This window comes from Pempheris klunzingeri, chromosome 23, assembly GCF_042242105.1.
Source record: "Pempheris klunzingeri isolate RE-2024b chromosome 23, fPemKlu1.hap1, whole genome shotgun sequence".
NCBI classification, from domain to species: Eukaryota; Metazoa; Chordata; class Actinopteri; order Acropomatiformes; family Pempheridae; genus Pempheris; species Pempheris klunzingeri.
The window spans coordinates 3,795,075-3,812,066 of NC_092034.1; the positions used below are offsets into that span (position 1 = coordinate 3,795,075).

General features: G+C 42.2%; 2 protein-coding genes across 2 annotated transcripts; both read right to left on the reverse strand.

Annotated features, from left to right (window-relative positions):
- Positions 1-4,447: 4,447 nt before the first annotated feature.
- Positions 4,448-5,999, reverse strand: leap2 (liver-expressed antimicrobial peptide 2). Its single transcript, XM_070854850.1, has 3 exons — positions 5,811-5,999; positions 5,233-5,402; positions 4,448-4,502 (listed from the first exon to the last, which is right to left on the reverse strand). Exons 1-3 carry the CDS (start codon positions 5,871-5,873, stop codon positions 4,448-4,450), a joined length of 288 nt encoding a protein of 95 aa, XP_070710951.1. The 5' UTR covers positions 5,874-5,999.
- Positions 6,000-15,209: 9,210 nt separating this feature from the next.
- On the reverse strand, positions 15,210-16,992 carry bmp15 (bone morphogenetic protein 15). Its single transcript, XM_070854890.1, has 2 exons — positions 16,589-16,992; positions 15,210-16,219 (listed from the first exon to the last, which is right to left on the reverse strand). Exons 1-2 carry the CDS (start codon positions 16,941-16,943, stop codon positions 15,210-15,212), a joined length of 1,365 nt encoding a protein of 454 aa, XP_070710991.1. The 5' UTR covers positions 16,944-16,992.

The window sequence follows — 16,992 nt, forward strand, 5'->3', positions numbered from 1 at the left end:
CAGAAATCCTTTGCAGAATTTTGCAGAAATAATACTGAGGAAAGGTTTGTTTTATTATTTATCATGTTTAATCTATACTGTCTGTCTTATGCTCGTCTACCTTTAATACCCTGTTTGAACTAATAACTGATCTCCAGCGATGTGGTCGCTTATCTGCCAGTTTTCTGAACTGGCTGCAGCTGCTCATCTGCCCTACATGAGACTGTAGTGCTGTAACCATGAGTGTTTGTGGCGCTACAGCGCGACCTTGTGTATTCTAAATATCTGAGTGCAAACTTTGTTCTTTGAAACGTCTTTCTGCAGCACCAGAGCTGACGTGGGAACTCCGTCAATCTCTGATGTATTTTTCCCCTGTTGACTCTTCTTCACATCCTCATTTCATTCATCTGTCACCGAGGAGATTCACCTGTGAAAGCTCCACCACAACTATTACTGTGTCTAATAGATTAATGACAAAGTCAGCGGATTAATTCATTCAATAGCTGTTGGGCTCAAATTGCAAGATATACATTTAGTTTGTTGTGAAACAATGAAGCAGGATGTAGTTTTCTTCAAGCACATGGAAAATCAATGTAAGAATACCGGTTAAAAAAAAAAAAGTGAGCGTACATAATCCAGTATATCATGATAAACTTTGAAACGTGGTGTTTAGAGTTCAAAGTTTACTGATGTTTAACAGAGACAAAAATACCTGACCTGGGTTATATTCATCTGAGAAGGCAAACAGACGTGAATAAACACAGACGCACACACACACACACACACACACACACACACACACACACACACACTGTGTGGGCCGGATCATATCGACCTCTGACACTGAATATTATTTACACACAAAGTCTCACCATCAAACCGCCCTACAGTTGTGCTGCTGTGTTGAATTCATCATTCTGGTCACATAAAGTTAAACTAAAACTATAAAGACGCCAGTTGTTTGGATCAGAAAATGATTTAAATGTAAAGCACATGATCCAGTTTGCAGCAGTCAGCAGAACAGAAACGCTCATAAATCTACCAGTGACACAGAGACACACACGTGCTGTGCAGCTTTTATTTCTTTATCTGTCCAGCTGTCGTTATTAACATGTGATGCTTCATGATAATTAGAGTAAGTTTTGAGTTGAGTTTTAAGTATTGAGCTTTTTAAGATTCTGGATCTGCTCCTTGATTCCCAGAAGCAGCTTTAAAAAGGTGACAAATACGATTACATTTCAGGCAAACTGTGATCAAACAAACAGCCTACACGCCTGTTTGGTTCTGGGTACCAAACATCATCATCCAAAGCCCAACACACACTTTCACACACAGCCAAATGTATGAGAAACACAGTGTGAGTGCCAGATGACTCCTGCCCTGACAACTCAGGAGCGGGAACAGTAAACACATTTTTACTAAAGCACTGATGTGACACAAGGCGATATTGCGTTGCCTGAACTGGAGGCTGTAATTATTCAAATCTAGCCCCGTGCACATGTCTGGGTTTTGTATTTTATATGGCCAAAAGTATGTGGCACACTGTGAGGGCCTTCTGGAAAGTCCAACACTGATGTCAGGTGATAACTTCTGGCTTCTGATCTCTCTCTCTCTCTCTCTCTGAGTTCAGGGCTTTTATAAAGCTTGAAGAAAACATTTTTTTATCAAATTCCCTCGGCCTACAATGTCTTTGCATGAAATCTCCGGCGTAGTTAAAGTTAGTGACAGACTGTGGCTACGGTGGTGTGTCCAAGTGTCCAATATGGATGTGACGTCTGGGAACACGGGCCTGGACCTTTAACACAACACAGCTGGAAGCATGATGTGCTTTAGTACTGAGATTTCACTTCATTAAAACTAAGGGAATTAGACAAAAAAACAAAAAAAAATGTTCTCTATGTTTCCAGATACTTTTGGCCATTTAGCTACAAATGGACATTTGTGTTCACTGTTTCTGTTCCACTGACACGTGCACAGATACACACATGTATCTTCATGTATCTGCACACACACACACACACACACACACACACACACACACACACACATGCAGACAGACACTTCTGATGACTCTGCACATTTTTTTCACGCTTCTCGCACCCACATGATTTCCAGCCCTCTCTCTCTCTCTGTTCCACTCACACACTTGGCTCGTCGTCTCTGTCGTTGTGAAAGTCTGAACATCTGAATGCCGACAGCTGTTTGACTTTTGAACGCTGACAGGACATTCGGTTGGCTCATGAGTCGGAGCGTCGTCCAGATTCTGCAGCAGATGGATCAGTGCTGGTGTTCAGTCAAAACGTCATCAACACGAGATCCTGCTGCTTTTGTTTTTATGAGCCTTTGAGCTAAATCTTCTCATTTAACTCCTCTAAATCTCATATCGGTGCAGAAAGGGTTTCTTCCTGAGCTTTCAGCTACATCACCTGTCTTCATCACATCAAGAATGACCCTCTGCTAATTTCGCTCACACTTAACTACAAGCCAGTGGAGATGTAACTATCTGAATTATTCAGCTTTAACAGAACTTAGTCCCAAATAAAAGAACTATTTCAGCTTGTTTGCTTCCAGCTGCTTAAAAAATGGATCTATAGAATATATTTGTATTTATAGAATATATTTGTGACCTATTTAAAGGTTTATGGACACAGTAGGAGCCAGTGGGCTGAGAGCCAGAGAGCCAGTAAAGCAGTAAGAAAGTATTAATGCTGTTGGTTTTGGGTGTTTTCACAAGATTTGTTGACAAAAAAAGAAAAATATAGAGCAGCAGCAGCCTTCTCCTACATTTCTCCTACAAATTATTCTGCTAAACAAATTTAAAAATGACTCACAGAGGCAACAATGTCTTTTTTTTTTTTCTCCAATGCTTTTATTCCACTTCTACCTGGACGTGGTACAGTACAAACGGTAGACGGTACACAGTACAAAGATAATTTGGGTTTAAAAGTGCAATCCTACTCCAACATTTCTCAAACATGCTGAGCGTACAAAAAAATCAGCAACCGCCTGCTCTGTGCTTGACGTAAACTATGCAGGCAAGTCGAAGCGAAATCTGCGATGAATTTGAGATGGATGTGCAAAAAAAAAGAAGAAAAAAAACAAGTGTGCAGCTGGTAGTTATGAATCTGTCCAACCAGCAAAGATATTTGTCAAATTAGGTTACATGTTTAAGTAGTTATAGAAAAGTTCCTGCCTGTGAAGCTGAAAAGAATCCAGACAGGGTTATTAATAAAAAGAAACACAAAATATCATAAACAAATCTATCTTCTAAAAATGCCAAATAAAATGATAAATGGGTTCTTTTTTCTGACAAAGGAGGAAATAAATAAAATATCACTGCGTTCCACCAAATCAGTGTGCATGTATTATTATGAGTTATGTTCTTTTAATAATTCTAACTAACTAACTAACTAACGCTGGACATCTTAACAAGAAGCTCCTCCTGCTTTAATACTCGCTTTAAAAAGAACAGAGCTGAAATAAAAAACAGGAAGATGTTAAATGTTGAGGGCGCTCGAGCGTTGCATCAGTACTTTGTAACCTCTGCTCCTTCACTTTGCTTCGTCTTATCTTTTCTCCTCCCTTTTGTTGATCTTCTCTTGTGCCCCTTTTTTCTACTTTGCTTTATGCATCTTTGTCCTCCACTGTGATCCTGCCAAGTCAGGCAGCTAATCTTGCAGTTTAAATTAAGTTTAAGGGGGAAAAGGCTTTTCCAAGGCTTGAAAAGCTGATTTCTAAGGCTGATTAATACGGATGACTCAACAATGACTGAAATCTGTGGAAGTCCAAGCACACTGTGTGCAGCACATTCCCAAATAATACACCAGATAAAGAGTCTCATTGCTAAACAAACATTTGTCATCCTGTAATGAAATCAGCAGCTTGTGTTCTGGTTCACTAGCTTCGCTTCGACGTCTGACATCAGGCTCGACTTCAATCATTTGTGAAGTGGCCGAGCTTCTCAGGTTTCATTTGGAGCTGGGAGGTGGAAGGTTTTGGTCCATAGCAGTGTATATGTTTGTAGTTTTTCACGTACTCATTGTAAGTCACACATCACGTCATGGAAAACATCAAGTATAAAAGGCTAAATCACTCCCTTCTTATAGTTTTGCACTTTACCCCATTGTCTCAGCCCACTTCCTATTGCTCTAATTTAAATTCTTATTATTTCCACTTTGAATAAATCAAGTGGAGCAGTGACCCCCCCCCCCAACCCCTTTAATGTGCCTTTTTTTTGGATAAAACTATGCTGTGTAAATTCATATAAACATTTAGATATTATCAGCAACATATTAGCACATAAAAGTAGAAAAACTTTTTTTTTTGGAAAAGCCTGGATACGTGAATATCCCCAGTAATGAGAACCTGTCGTCAGGTTTCTCCTGTAAACACGCTGCCTGTGTCCTGGGACGCCTACTAGTTCACTAGTAGTTCACTACTAGTTCACTAGTAGTTCACTAGTAGTTCACTAGTAGTTCACCGTCTCTGCGGTGGCTCGGTGGCTGGTGGAGCAGTGTCCCGCCCTGAGGAGAGGAAAACACACCAGTTCATCACTGAGGCTCAGTTTATCTCCAAGAGAGTAGAAGATTGTTACAGTCTTTAATTTCCCAGAAAAAAACAGCATGGTTTGGTATGAATAATACAAGACAATAAAATATGAACTTTTCTGGAAACTAAAGTAAAAAATAAGATAAGAGAGACTTTGTTCATCCCGCTGTTGTTACAGCAGCAGAGGAGACAGAAATAAAGTGTCAGTAAGAGAAGTAGTGGCAAAACAAACGATAGAACAAAATCTAGAAATAAAAGCAAATATAAAAAGGACTAAACCAACTGTCTAAAATAACTTTCTCGCAACTATATTCCCTATAAGTGGTGCAAAAATACTGTTAAATTATTGTAGGATTATTAGGAAATCAGGGAAAATAAAGTGTTACAGAAGAGTTTAGTTGTGCGTCATACATCATAATACCTCCTAACTTCCTCACATGCCTTGTTTTTGTATGTAAAACTGAATGGTGGTACATTTTTAGTGTAAATAATCTGCAGCTGAAGAGACATCAGTGCATGTTGGGCTACACTCACAAAAATCAGCATCAGAATTTATTGGATTAAAATGATCATAATTGTATTGAAAGGAAAGGACACAGATGGTTCTGTAACTAAATTAGCTGTTTTTTACGTTAAATTCAACTTTTCACACCCAGAATTTGACCTTAACTTTTCTCTTTTTGTACTTTTTCCTTCTCCAGTTACCTGCAGAGGCCTGTGGAGCATTCGTAGTTGTTCTGGCAGTAAGCTCCGAACGGTTTACTGTTCATGATCCTCCACAGCGGGGTCATCCGAGCTATCCTCCTCAGTGTGGGGACCCCGCTGGAACTGGCAGAGCTGGACCGGACGGGTGGGACCAGCGGACCTGCATGCGCCTGGTGCACACAGACAGGTAAAGGCAGTCAGGAAAATCAGGAATACGACGATAGATACAATATAAAACAGTGTACTGAGTAACTTAAGTCAACGTTGAGTTAGTTTATCACCTAGAAAATGAACCTTGAGTCAAGATTATTATGTCAAACTACTGCTGCCAAGGTCAAGGATGAATCTGTACACTCCAATATGTCTTAAACATGAAATATGACAAACACCTCCCACTTTTTTCACATTTTCTCACTTGTGTTGAGGCTTTAAAGCATCTCGTCACCTCTTCCACTTTAATCTGGATCAATCTCATCAATGTCTTTACAGCGTAAAGCGCGTGTTTCTAATATTCCAGAAAAAGACTTCCAACATAAGTCCATCCCTTAATGTAACACTGGACACATTTATCCACTCACCTGCTGAGCCAGCAGTAGCAGCACCACGCACAGGGTGACTGTGAGGAAGCCTTTCTTCTGCATCTTGAGTAAACGTGATCTCCACCAGCGAGGTTTCCTGATCTGGGACACTTTGTGGATGACTCAACCAGCCGGAGTGGGGTTCAGTCAGGTTTTCATTAGTCACAGGGTTGCTGGAGGTGCTCTTCAACTCAGACTGACTCAGCGAGCTCAGCCGTGGCACCGGCTCTCCTTTATATACACACAGGCCATGATCCCAGGGGAGAGGAAGCAAGAGGGAGGGAGGGAGAGTCACAGTCCACACTGTGTGCCGTCCACCCCTTTCTTTATCTTTCACTTCTGGCCCAAAAGACAGTAAGTCTTTGCAGAAAACCGGCCATTTTCCCAAATTAGGCCAAAGCAGCACACTCGGTTTTTGTGCTCTTTCTCTCTCTCGTACACTTTCTTCTTCTTCCTCTTCTTCTTCTTCTTCTATACGTATACTTGTGTCTTTAGCAAGTCGGCTCCTTTAAGTGAACAATCGAGGAGCCGATTCCTTTTTATCTTTTATCTTTTTTACAAATTAATACAAGACAAGATGATCCCACTTTTGTGATGCTATTAAGACCGAAGCACAGTGAGACTTTTCTATCCTTCCATGTGCACTCAGATACAAACATTCAGATGTCTGCCCTACTACGTGAGCTTTAAATGAACACCATTAGAATAAATAAACGCCATTTTCCCACGTTCTTCTAAAATCTGTTTCCCACAATGCCTGACATAAGCTCCTGCATGATGCACTCCTGCAGGACGTGTGTTCAAATGAGCTATTTAGCCAAGAGACATTGTGTTATTGTGCCTCCCTTCCCTCTCCGATGACTTCCAGTTTTTTTTTTTACTCTCTACATCTGTTGTTCGTTCGTTTCTGCGGGGGGGGGCACACGGACGGCATGATTCTCTTTATACATTCACATTTATACTTTATACATATATAAAGTTTACAGTGTTTGGGGTCAGTCAGCCTGCTGAGGGTCCGCAGGAGGTCACATGATCAACAGATCCCCTTATGACATCATAACGGGAGCAAAATCCAAATGGGGCGTTTTCACACACATTGACTGAAAGATGGAGCCGGAGAAAAAGTCTTTTCTCATCGTGGGTCTCTAGGCACACCAGGGACACAACTCTCTGTTGAAAAGACATTAAAAAGGGCATGTTGGGTAAAATGGGACATTTAAGAGCACACGTACTAATCGTGGGTCAAATCATTGCTACATTTCTATAAAGGCCAGAAGTGGTAGTGAATAAAGGGCAGTTTGAGAGCCAACACAGCCGGCTTTTATTTCTGAGCAGAGGCTCACTGAAAAAGAGCCCATCAGTAACATTCGTATATTTTATGAGCAGGTAACGTGAGCAAAGGTGGACCAGAGGCCACACACGTGATCGTAACATAAAGGTATGAGACACAGCTGGGTGAAAGGCTTTAAAGTGGCAAAGAGGTCACCGAATATATGTGTGTGTGTGTGTGTGTGTGTATGTGTGTGTGTGTGTGTGTGTGTCAGTGCCACAGCGTGTGTGTGAATGAACTTGCAGCAAGATAAGGATTAATCAGTTTGCAGAGTCTGTGTGCTGCAGCATGTCTTTGGCTACCTGACGCAGCCCTCCAGTCCCACTTATACAATGTACAGGGAGCTGAGGGTGGCAGCACATGTGGTTTACATAAGCAGAGACACAGCACCCAGCACGTGACTTACACTGTGTGTGTGTGTGTGTGTGTGTGTGTGTGTGTGTGTGTGCTCCATATATTTAAATATCACACTGTAGAAATTCCTGAAGACAAGATGGGAAAAGGGGAAATCACATATGTGGTGAAATTAAATTTAACTTTTTGCTTGTTTGTGTTGACTCATGAACATATTTTCATCCCTTATTATACTAAATGAAAAGTTCCATAGATATTGTGTGTGATTTTCATGTTTAATCACACACACACTTGTTACTCTGCAATGGAGATTAATTCATTAACTCCCCTCGTCTGGTCTGTTCTGGTTATTTCACAGCAGCGGCAGGCACAGAGCAGCGCCTGGGGACCAAGTCCAGTCCTTCAGGTCAGTGTCAGGGGCATTTATCTTAACTACACAGAGTCAAAAAGCTGCAGCTTTTCCTAATTATACAGGCTGCACTTGTTTAGACTTTCTCAACTGGATCCAAAGATGTTGAAAAAAAGGTACAATGCACAATGCAGAGGAACCATGCAGTGTAAATGCTGTTTCATGGATTATCTTTGCGATTAACTTCCTGGGAGAGGCCGGCCTTTCAATACAGACTGTAAAACGTTAATAGACAGGTTTGCCACAAATCAAAATCATTTTAATCTTGTGGATCTCTGCATTTGTGAGTCCAGTGTGTCCCATAGGAAGAGAGAAAAGCACCCACTGTGTCAGGCTGATTGTGCTGAGTGAACCCACAGTGGGTAATAAAGACAGGAGCCTGCATGAGCTCAGCTGGATCTCGTCAACTGGGTTAGTAAGACAAAGGTTTCTATAACACACGTGTGTCTTCATTTCCGGTTGGACAGCAACACATTGTCGTCACAGACAAGACATTTCTCCACGTTTTATGTGGCTGTCCAGTCAGGGATGATGGGAAAAGTAGTCAAGTGCGTGCTGAGCTCTCCTGCTCAGTGCCTGCATGTACCAGAATGCATTGCATCCAGGCTCTCTCTCTTGGTCATGTCTAGATGGTAACCATAGATTTGCAACTCTCATGGGATTTCTACGCGTCATTACCATCTACACAGAAGCCTCTTATAAATAAATATACTGTATTAAACTTTCTGATCTATCGGTCAATATGGCACCCAGTGAGGTATTCATGGCTTCAATTAACTGCTTTTACCATCAACACTGATAGGACATCCACTCAAAACATGGTGAACTTTCCCTTTAGATGATTTGAAGCTCTTTCCTTCCATCTGTTATGGAGACAAGTCCATAGCTGAAAGGTGCCTTATGCTGACTACAGCATTCCTACAGCTGGTTTTTACCCAGTCGACGCAGGGATCTTTTTCATCCAAAGGGAATCTTGTCGGATCACAGATGGACGTAATGGAAAACTGTTGTGCTGATTCCTGTAAGAGTGCTCATCGGCGAAAGGCCTCCAGAAGAGCAGGAGACTGACAGGAATCCCTCGCTGCACGAACCGAGAACATCTGCATCATATTTCATCACCAAACATGACTCATCACGTTGAGCCCGAGGGGCCGAGCAGCTGCAGAGTCAGACTGGAGTGAAGGAAGCTTTCAGAGCGGAGGAGCCGAAACAAGGAATGAAGTGACTGTGCTGGTGCACTTGTGTAACTGGTGTGGATACAGGTTTAGCATGAGTTTAGACCAAAAGGTGATGTTTTAAAAAGCATTCATTACAGAGCATAAGTCACACAGTTGTATGTTTATTGGCCCTCATATAACTTTCTATGATATTGTTTTATTTGCCCTATGTAGTCCTGGTTCATCTTCATCTAAGTTGAAAATATTCTAAATAAATTTAGAGACTCTAAATAATTAAATCTTTGCAAATGGAAAACAGATGTAGGTAACTTCCAAGTGCTTCAAATGTTTAGATCCTCTGACAGCACATAAATCTCCTTGAGTCTGACCTCGCTGCTAAATGTTTAACTCTAATTATCGTTAATCACGCTCGTGGACCTGATTACGGTGGACTTTTACCTCTGAACGCTGTTTTCCAGCTCCAGCAGAGGTTTTCTGATGACTCTTTGTACTTTGCATGATGGTGAGGACAATTCAGCTTTCATTCAGAGATCTCATATTGGTTTTATTTTGAAAAAAAACTCTCATTTTGATTTCCATGTGCTTTTTTTTGGTAGTTTTTACTGTAATTGAAGACCAAGATCAGGTTGGAGAGGAAGACTTTCCACACCTCTCTATAGTTGTGTTTCAAGTGTAATTCATTTACCACAACAGGGCAAAACATGAAACAATCAACTGATTATTATTCACATTGTAATATTATTTGCTGCTGTATCAAATGTCCTATATATTATTGATATTGCAACAGTATCGTTATCATGGATTCATCTGGCGTGTGGTGATAATCTGATATTGTGACAGCCCCAGTCTGACCTTTAAACTCTGGTTCTGTCGTTAAGTAAGAGGGATGAATTCGCTCGGACAAACGGATCGAAGGACGGTTGCAGACATGACCTCATCTGACAGTCCTCATGCAGACCGGCGGTGCAGGGTGACGTTCACAGAAACAGGTTAGCCAGAAAAGCTCCATAAACGTCCTTGAGCCGAAGCCAGCAATGTTCTGATAGTGGACGTGGTGACAGTCCACCTCTGGCGGCGCTTATCTCTTATCTGTCTATTAAAAAGTAATCTGAAGCCACTCACAATACAGAGGGAACATATCTTCCACATACACTACTCACAAAAAGTTATGGATATTTGACTTTCAGGTGAAATATATGGAAAATGTAAAAAGTGAATGCTACAGTGATATTATATCATGAAAGTAGGACATTTAAGTAGAAGCATACAATGGTAATTTCTTCATCTTAAACAATTTATTGAAAGAAAATCTACCAACAGTGGTAGGTATACCACAACAAAAACATGTTCAGTGTCTCAATAAATTGGGACGTGGCCAAAGGACGTCCACTCCTCTCCTTTCTGTGACTCTTCCAGTCTCTGTATCACTGTTCCAACCTCCTGATGACACTCTGTGACCCTCTAAGCTCAGTGAACACCTCCGTCTGAGGACTTCCTGTTTGAAGCCTCCAGTGTTGAGGTGCTGCTGATCAACTGTTAGGTGTCGTCTTGGTCTCATGATGTCAGAATGTGAACAGCAGGATGAGGAGGACTGTTTAAATACCAATTCTAACTGAAGCAGGAAATGTATTGGTGGATTCATGGATCAAACCTGTTGTGAATGTTGCTGTTAAGCTTCTTGTTAGAGAACAGCAGCTTGTGCAGAAAGTACTGAGACACTGAACAGTTGGACATGTGCATTCAAAGGTTTAGAGAAGGTCACATTAAGTTCACCTGGAAAGGTTAGAATGCATTTTAGGTTCATCCTGAAGTTTCACCTGAAAGCTGAATATCCCTAACTTTTAGTGAGTAGACTGCAGTATTTACTCTCCTTAACAACACATATTTGCACATTTCAAATTTGTAAACCTTGTAAACCAACAAAAGTTATGTTTGCATTCAGTGTTGCTCACTAAAATACAATGATCATACGTGTAACAAGCACATCAGCTGCATTTCTTTCCCCATAAAATATTAAATGCTATTTAAATAAACACTAGTGTATATAGTGCATGTTCGTCACCATAGGGGATAGACAGCTGGACTAATTTTAGGTGCTGTGCACAGTGTGACAGACAGCATACAGTTAAATGCAAACATTTGCGTCTGTGTGACTGTCTGGTTTACTCATTTCATAACTCACACACACACACACACACACACACACACACACACACACACTTTCTCCACACAAGATCCAGTGTGTTTTTCTGTAATAAACGCCCATTACGGCCCTCCGTCCGGCTCTCTGTCTAATGTGATCATTAACAGGTCACCTCTTCCCCATGTGTGACATTTACGGGAATCAGTCTTTCTAAAGTGTGCCTCTCAGTGTGTGTGTGTGTGTGTGTGTGTGTGTGTTATTTCAGAACATCCGTCAGAGGAGATCAGGGTGAAGAGGACAAAACTACACACTCAGACACACACATCTGAAATCCCTTGAGGAAATAGACGGGGAGGTCCCGTAAAACTGAGGACTTCCAGTCACTCAACACACTAATGTTACAGTAACAGACCGGATTCATGACTGAAAGCCTGAATTAAACATTTCTTTCTCACAAATCTCCTCATAAAATGCACTTTTAGTGCCTTTTTTCACTTTCATGTCACCTGATTTTAACAGTAACTCGTAAAAAACAAGTAAATTTAAATTAAATTCATTTATTTAAGTCCTTTTTAAGAAAACATCATTACATCTTTATACTTTTTAAGTGTCTTTCCCATGTGAATGCTAATAGATAATTGAGAGAAACTGTTCTTATGTCCCAGTCCTCTCACACACATCCCCACAAGAATGAGGAATCTGCAGGAATAAAATTAAACTGTAAAATCACCACAACAAATACTTTAATAATGATTTTGTCTTTTCGTGAAATCATCAAGCTCAAAACTGAGTTTTCAAAACCGAAACTGTGTCAGAATCACATCAGGGATTGATCAACACCCTCTCAAAGTTATTTTTGGGGTCAGATTTCGCCGCGAGGAAGTCAGGTTTCCCATTAAGTTGTTGTTGTTCTGCTGCGTGAAGGAAAACAAGTTTAGCGCTGTGTAATAGTCCGAGGATATTGGGTTACTGAAGTCTGGACAGGAGGCGTCATTGTAGTGAACTCTACACTGAGTGTCAGCCTGGTGTCATGAAGTGCACAGCAGAGAATCACACACAGACTAAATATGCTTTATTCACTATTCATCTCCACTAAAACGCAAAATTACAGCATTTTCATTCAAATACACATGAAACAAAACACACATTTAAAACTGCTTTATGCAAATGAGCTTGTTTTTAATGTTTGTTTTCATGTTTCAGAGCCAAATAGGTCACAGCTTATCATGACTTACATGTTTGTGTCTGTGTGTGCATGACTGTGTGCTCCATGTTGAGGCAGGCGTGCACGTCTGTCGGTAAACACCAGCGAAGGAATGGCGTCTCTGTGACCCACTAACGGGAGAGAGTGGGGGGGCAAAGTGCATCTCCTAACGCTGTGACACTGATGCTGCCCGTCATCTGCTAAATAATGATTCATATACACTCAGGGCGAAGGTGAAGCGGCAGGTCAAGTGTTGGTCGTCAACGTGGAATCAGGCATTAGCTCAAGTTTTAAGTTGATTTTATATTTACATCAAGTTTTGCAGCAACAGGTGAGCAGGATTGTAGGTCAAATCATTTGACCCCACAGAAGTTCACCTTTTTTGGGGGGAAATTAAATGTTTTGTTAACAACTTTACATGTTGTGTTTCACTTTAGCCACACGGAAAAACAGAAAATGAGAAAAGTCCATGTGTTTTTGTGTTTTCTTGTGTAGCACAAAGGGCGTTCTTCGACTGCGTGTCCAGTTTGACCTTTTTCCTTCACGTAGATCTCACATGACTTTCTTCAAAGGCTTCTCCTGATAGTGAGGTCAGAGAGACGTAAGAGACAAAGAGGTGAATGAAACATTGAATGCTGAGGCCACAGAGATCACCGCCTGCAGACCGACTGCACGTGAACACGTCTGATACTTTAATCATCAGGCACAATCAGTCTTTCTTCCTTTTGTTTCGCTCTGAACATTAAAATTAGCTCCAAAGTTGGATTTAGGTTTTGTGTCTGTGTGGAAATTTCATGCAGCAAGTCTTCTTTGCTGTTAGTGAAGAGCGCCATCTGTTGGACTCAATGTAATAATGCACTTTCCTATACAGTTGTCTCTATTGTAGAGTCACTCAGGAATTAAAGGTTGTGTTTTAGAGTTTGTCTCTTAATCAAAATGCATAAAAGTATGTTAATAATTCAGTTCTTTAGGATTATTTACATGTTACATTCATGCTGCTGTTTTTTTGCCTGTTAGCAACAGCTGACTTTTCCTTGAGTACTTAAAATAATATGTGAATAATTTCACTTTCTTGGAGAATTTGTCTTTTGTTTGTGAAATAAAGTAAATAGAAATCATTCTGTTATTTTAAAGGTCATCAACATTCTTCAAAATCGTAGCCATTATTTCAGGAATTTACAAATTGGGAAGAGATGGATGAGAAAATCAGTGTGTGTGTGTGTTAAATATGAAGCTACAGCCAGCAGCAGGTTAGCTTAGCTTAGCATAAAGACTAGAAACAAGGGGAAACTGCTAGCCTGCCTCCCTACCAGTATAACCAGAACCTCTAAAGCTCACTAATTAACAACTGGAGAAAAACTTAAGTTTAAAAAGTGCTGTTTTAGTCGGGACCAAGTTGCCCGGCAACCAGCAGAGACTCCAGGAAGTAAATGGTCTCAAACAACGATTAATACAACAAAAAATGGTCGTATTACTAATTTAAATACGCAAAATGTAGAACTTTTCCTTTAAATGTTTATATTAACAGAACATCTCAGCACAAGGAACAGTTCTGGAGCTTTTGATCGTACCACATGGTCATCTTAGACAGCACTGACAGAAATGACAATAAATTAGGCTTTAGAAAACATGCATTTTATTTTATTATTCTTGTAATACTTGTAATAAAAATTGCATTCATTTCCACTACAGCACTTCTGTTTCACACTGAACACGGTCACGCCTCTTCTTAATCCTTCATTTCTTCATTTTGTGGCCAGTAGCAGCACTTGTTTCAAGTTTTTGGAGACCTCTCCCATTATAAATACATACAAAATGCAAAAGTTCAGATTGTAAACAGCAAAAAATGTGACATCACAAAGCCTCGACAGTTACATCCAACACGGTCATCTATTAAAATGTTTTTCTTTTTATCGGAGGGTCTAATTTCTTACAGACGAATGAGGCCTCAAACGGTGCCGACACGTTATCGAGACATGGTTCTTTTTTTTTTTTTTCTTTGTTTTTGTTTTAACCCACAAATCGAGGCTTCTTCTAGAGAATCGCAGCCATTATACAAAACACAGATCAGGTTTTTAAAAGAGGAACGACACAGACGAGACAAAAACAAATGAATATGTCGACTGGCACAAGAAAGAAAACGTCCGTTAGGCGGCTGCGGTTTGAGGTTGAACATTGAAAACGGATTCTACATGCATTTGTCTTTAAAGGAGCCGATTCACTCAGTTTAATATTTCAAATAAACCAGTTTTTTTAAAAGGTATCCGTAATGTTTAGACAGTTTCATCAAGTTATTGTACAAGTTTAATTTATTTTGTTATGTTACACTGAAAGTTAAATTACCACTTAAAGTTAGTCAAGTTACCCTGAAGTGGCTTAAAATGCTTCCAAATTTAAACAATCCCTGTGATCTCAGTAGGAAAATTACATTAGTGACAATGAATATAGCAACCAGCACATTCACCAATCTGCACAGTGCTTCAAACAGCTCACAGAACAATTATTCAAACAAAAAAAAAAACAGTAAATACACATATCCTCTCATCTGCACAACCCACAGTTCTTCACAGGCCACAGTTACATTCAGCTGCTGCCTTTTTAAAAGTGCTTCAACGGGGATCTGAAACCACAACAACTTCCTCCTTCACGCCTCGGGCTCATTATGTTTAGCCGCCGAGCTGTAGATCAAACGGATGACCCGTCAAACGCGCCCCCTTCAGTCTTCAGCATGCTCACAGTCAGTCAGTCAGTCAGTCAGTCAGTCAGCCCTTCCCCGAGCCTTCAGCGACACGTGCACGACTCGGCCACCATGTCCTCCAGCTCCCTGTACTCCACCTTCTTCTTGTGCACCACCAGCACGCTCATGGGCATGTACTTGTAAGGCACGCAGGACGGAGGAGGAACGTCCCCGACGCCCAGGTCGTTGATGACCGTCTGGATGATGGCGTGGTTGGGGGAGTGGTAGCCGTAGTGGAGCACCCTCGGGCAGTTCCCCTGGCAGAAACGCGGGTTGTACACCGGCGGGGCGATGAAGTAGTGACCCCAGCCGAGCTCGTCGAAGGAGAGGCGGAAGGAGTGGAGCTTGCAGCGGTTTTTGGGCGTGCTGGTTTTGCGTTTGTAGTCGGGGATGTCGGAGATGATGGAGGCAGAGGGGGAGGTGGAAAAAGAGGCGGACGAAGAGGTGGTACGGGCGTTTTTTAGAGCGTCCAGCGAAGGATCTTTGGGCTCTGAGGATGAAAGGTCTTTGGAGCGGCGGCGGCGGCGAACCAAAGGATGCAACTGCCCTATTCGCTTCATGATGTCTTCCCCCTCCGCCCCCAGCAAGTCCCCCATCCAGTCCTTCACTTCCCTTTCCTCCTCCAGGTACAAAAGAAGAGATGGGACTTCAAGATGAGGTTCGCCTCTCCGCCTTTGTCTCCCTTGAAGACGAGCCCACCACCACGAGAGGCCGCTGTCCTCTTCAGGATGCCCAGACTCCGAGCACCAGTACTGGGCAGTGATCGTCAAGTGTCCCCCCGCGCCCTGGTTCTTCCCCTGCTGGACGTGCGCGGTGATGTCCGTCTCTGTCCAACGCTGGTGGGGCTCCAGGGTGACCAGGCTCTCTTTGCCCAGTGAGGTGATCTGAGCCCTGCAGCGGGGCGGCTCCAGGGCCCGGGTGGCGCTCGAGGTGGCGGTGGAGTGGGAGGAGGAGGAGGAGGATGAAGAGCGGAGGTGGACAAATGAGGCCCTAATCAGCTGCTCTGACGGAAGAGTGTCCAGGTTGTACTGTACTGTGAAGCTGTAGTGGTGGTCTGAAGGACAGAGGAAGCATTAAATTAAACTAAAGACTCACATCTTCTTAAAACAGATTCTTACCCACAATGCCTTAGTTGTTGTATATGTGGTTATTTAATTTTTTAAAACATGGATTAAAAAAAAAGAAACCAACATTTAAGAACTTACTTAAGCCTAATGAAAGACGCCACCAAGTTGCATTATGGGAAGTGTAGTGTTTTTGGAGCTTGACCCACACCAGGAAAAAGTCAGAATATCTGATTTCCTGATTCATTTTAAATCTTAATCCCTCAACTCGCTGGAGATGCAAATCTAAATCTGGAGTCTCCAGGTTTGATTATTTAATTAGAGTTAATTCGGCCTCCACGCTGAGACCTGAATCTCACCTGGTGACGCAGGCAGGTAGTGCACCGAGGACGCCGACGGTCTGAGCAGACGCACCGTGTTGGAGCCAAACTTTCGGTGCTGCTTGGGCCTGCCGTCCGGTTCGGCCGCGCTGCGGTACAAACTCAACATGAACTGCAGGTTCTGGTCCGCTTTCTGCGCGTCCGTCAGCGGCCGGTGGTGCGCGCCTTTGTGCTTTGCGCTCTGGTGACTCCGCCGGCTGCGCCTCAACGTGGGGTGACGGGAGGCCATGTGCCGCCCGGACACGACTCCGGTGCAGGTGGAGCACAACAGGAAGATAAAAGAGGACAGGACGCAGAACCGCAGGAAGCCGCGCTTGGTGGAGGTCGCCCTCATGTTTGTTTTAAAACCTCTGGCGCTAGCGAGCTCCACCGACGAGGCTAGA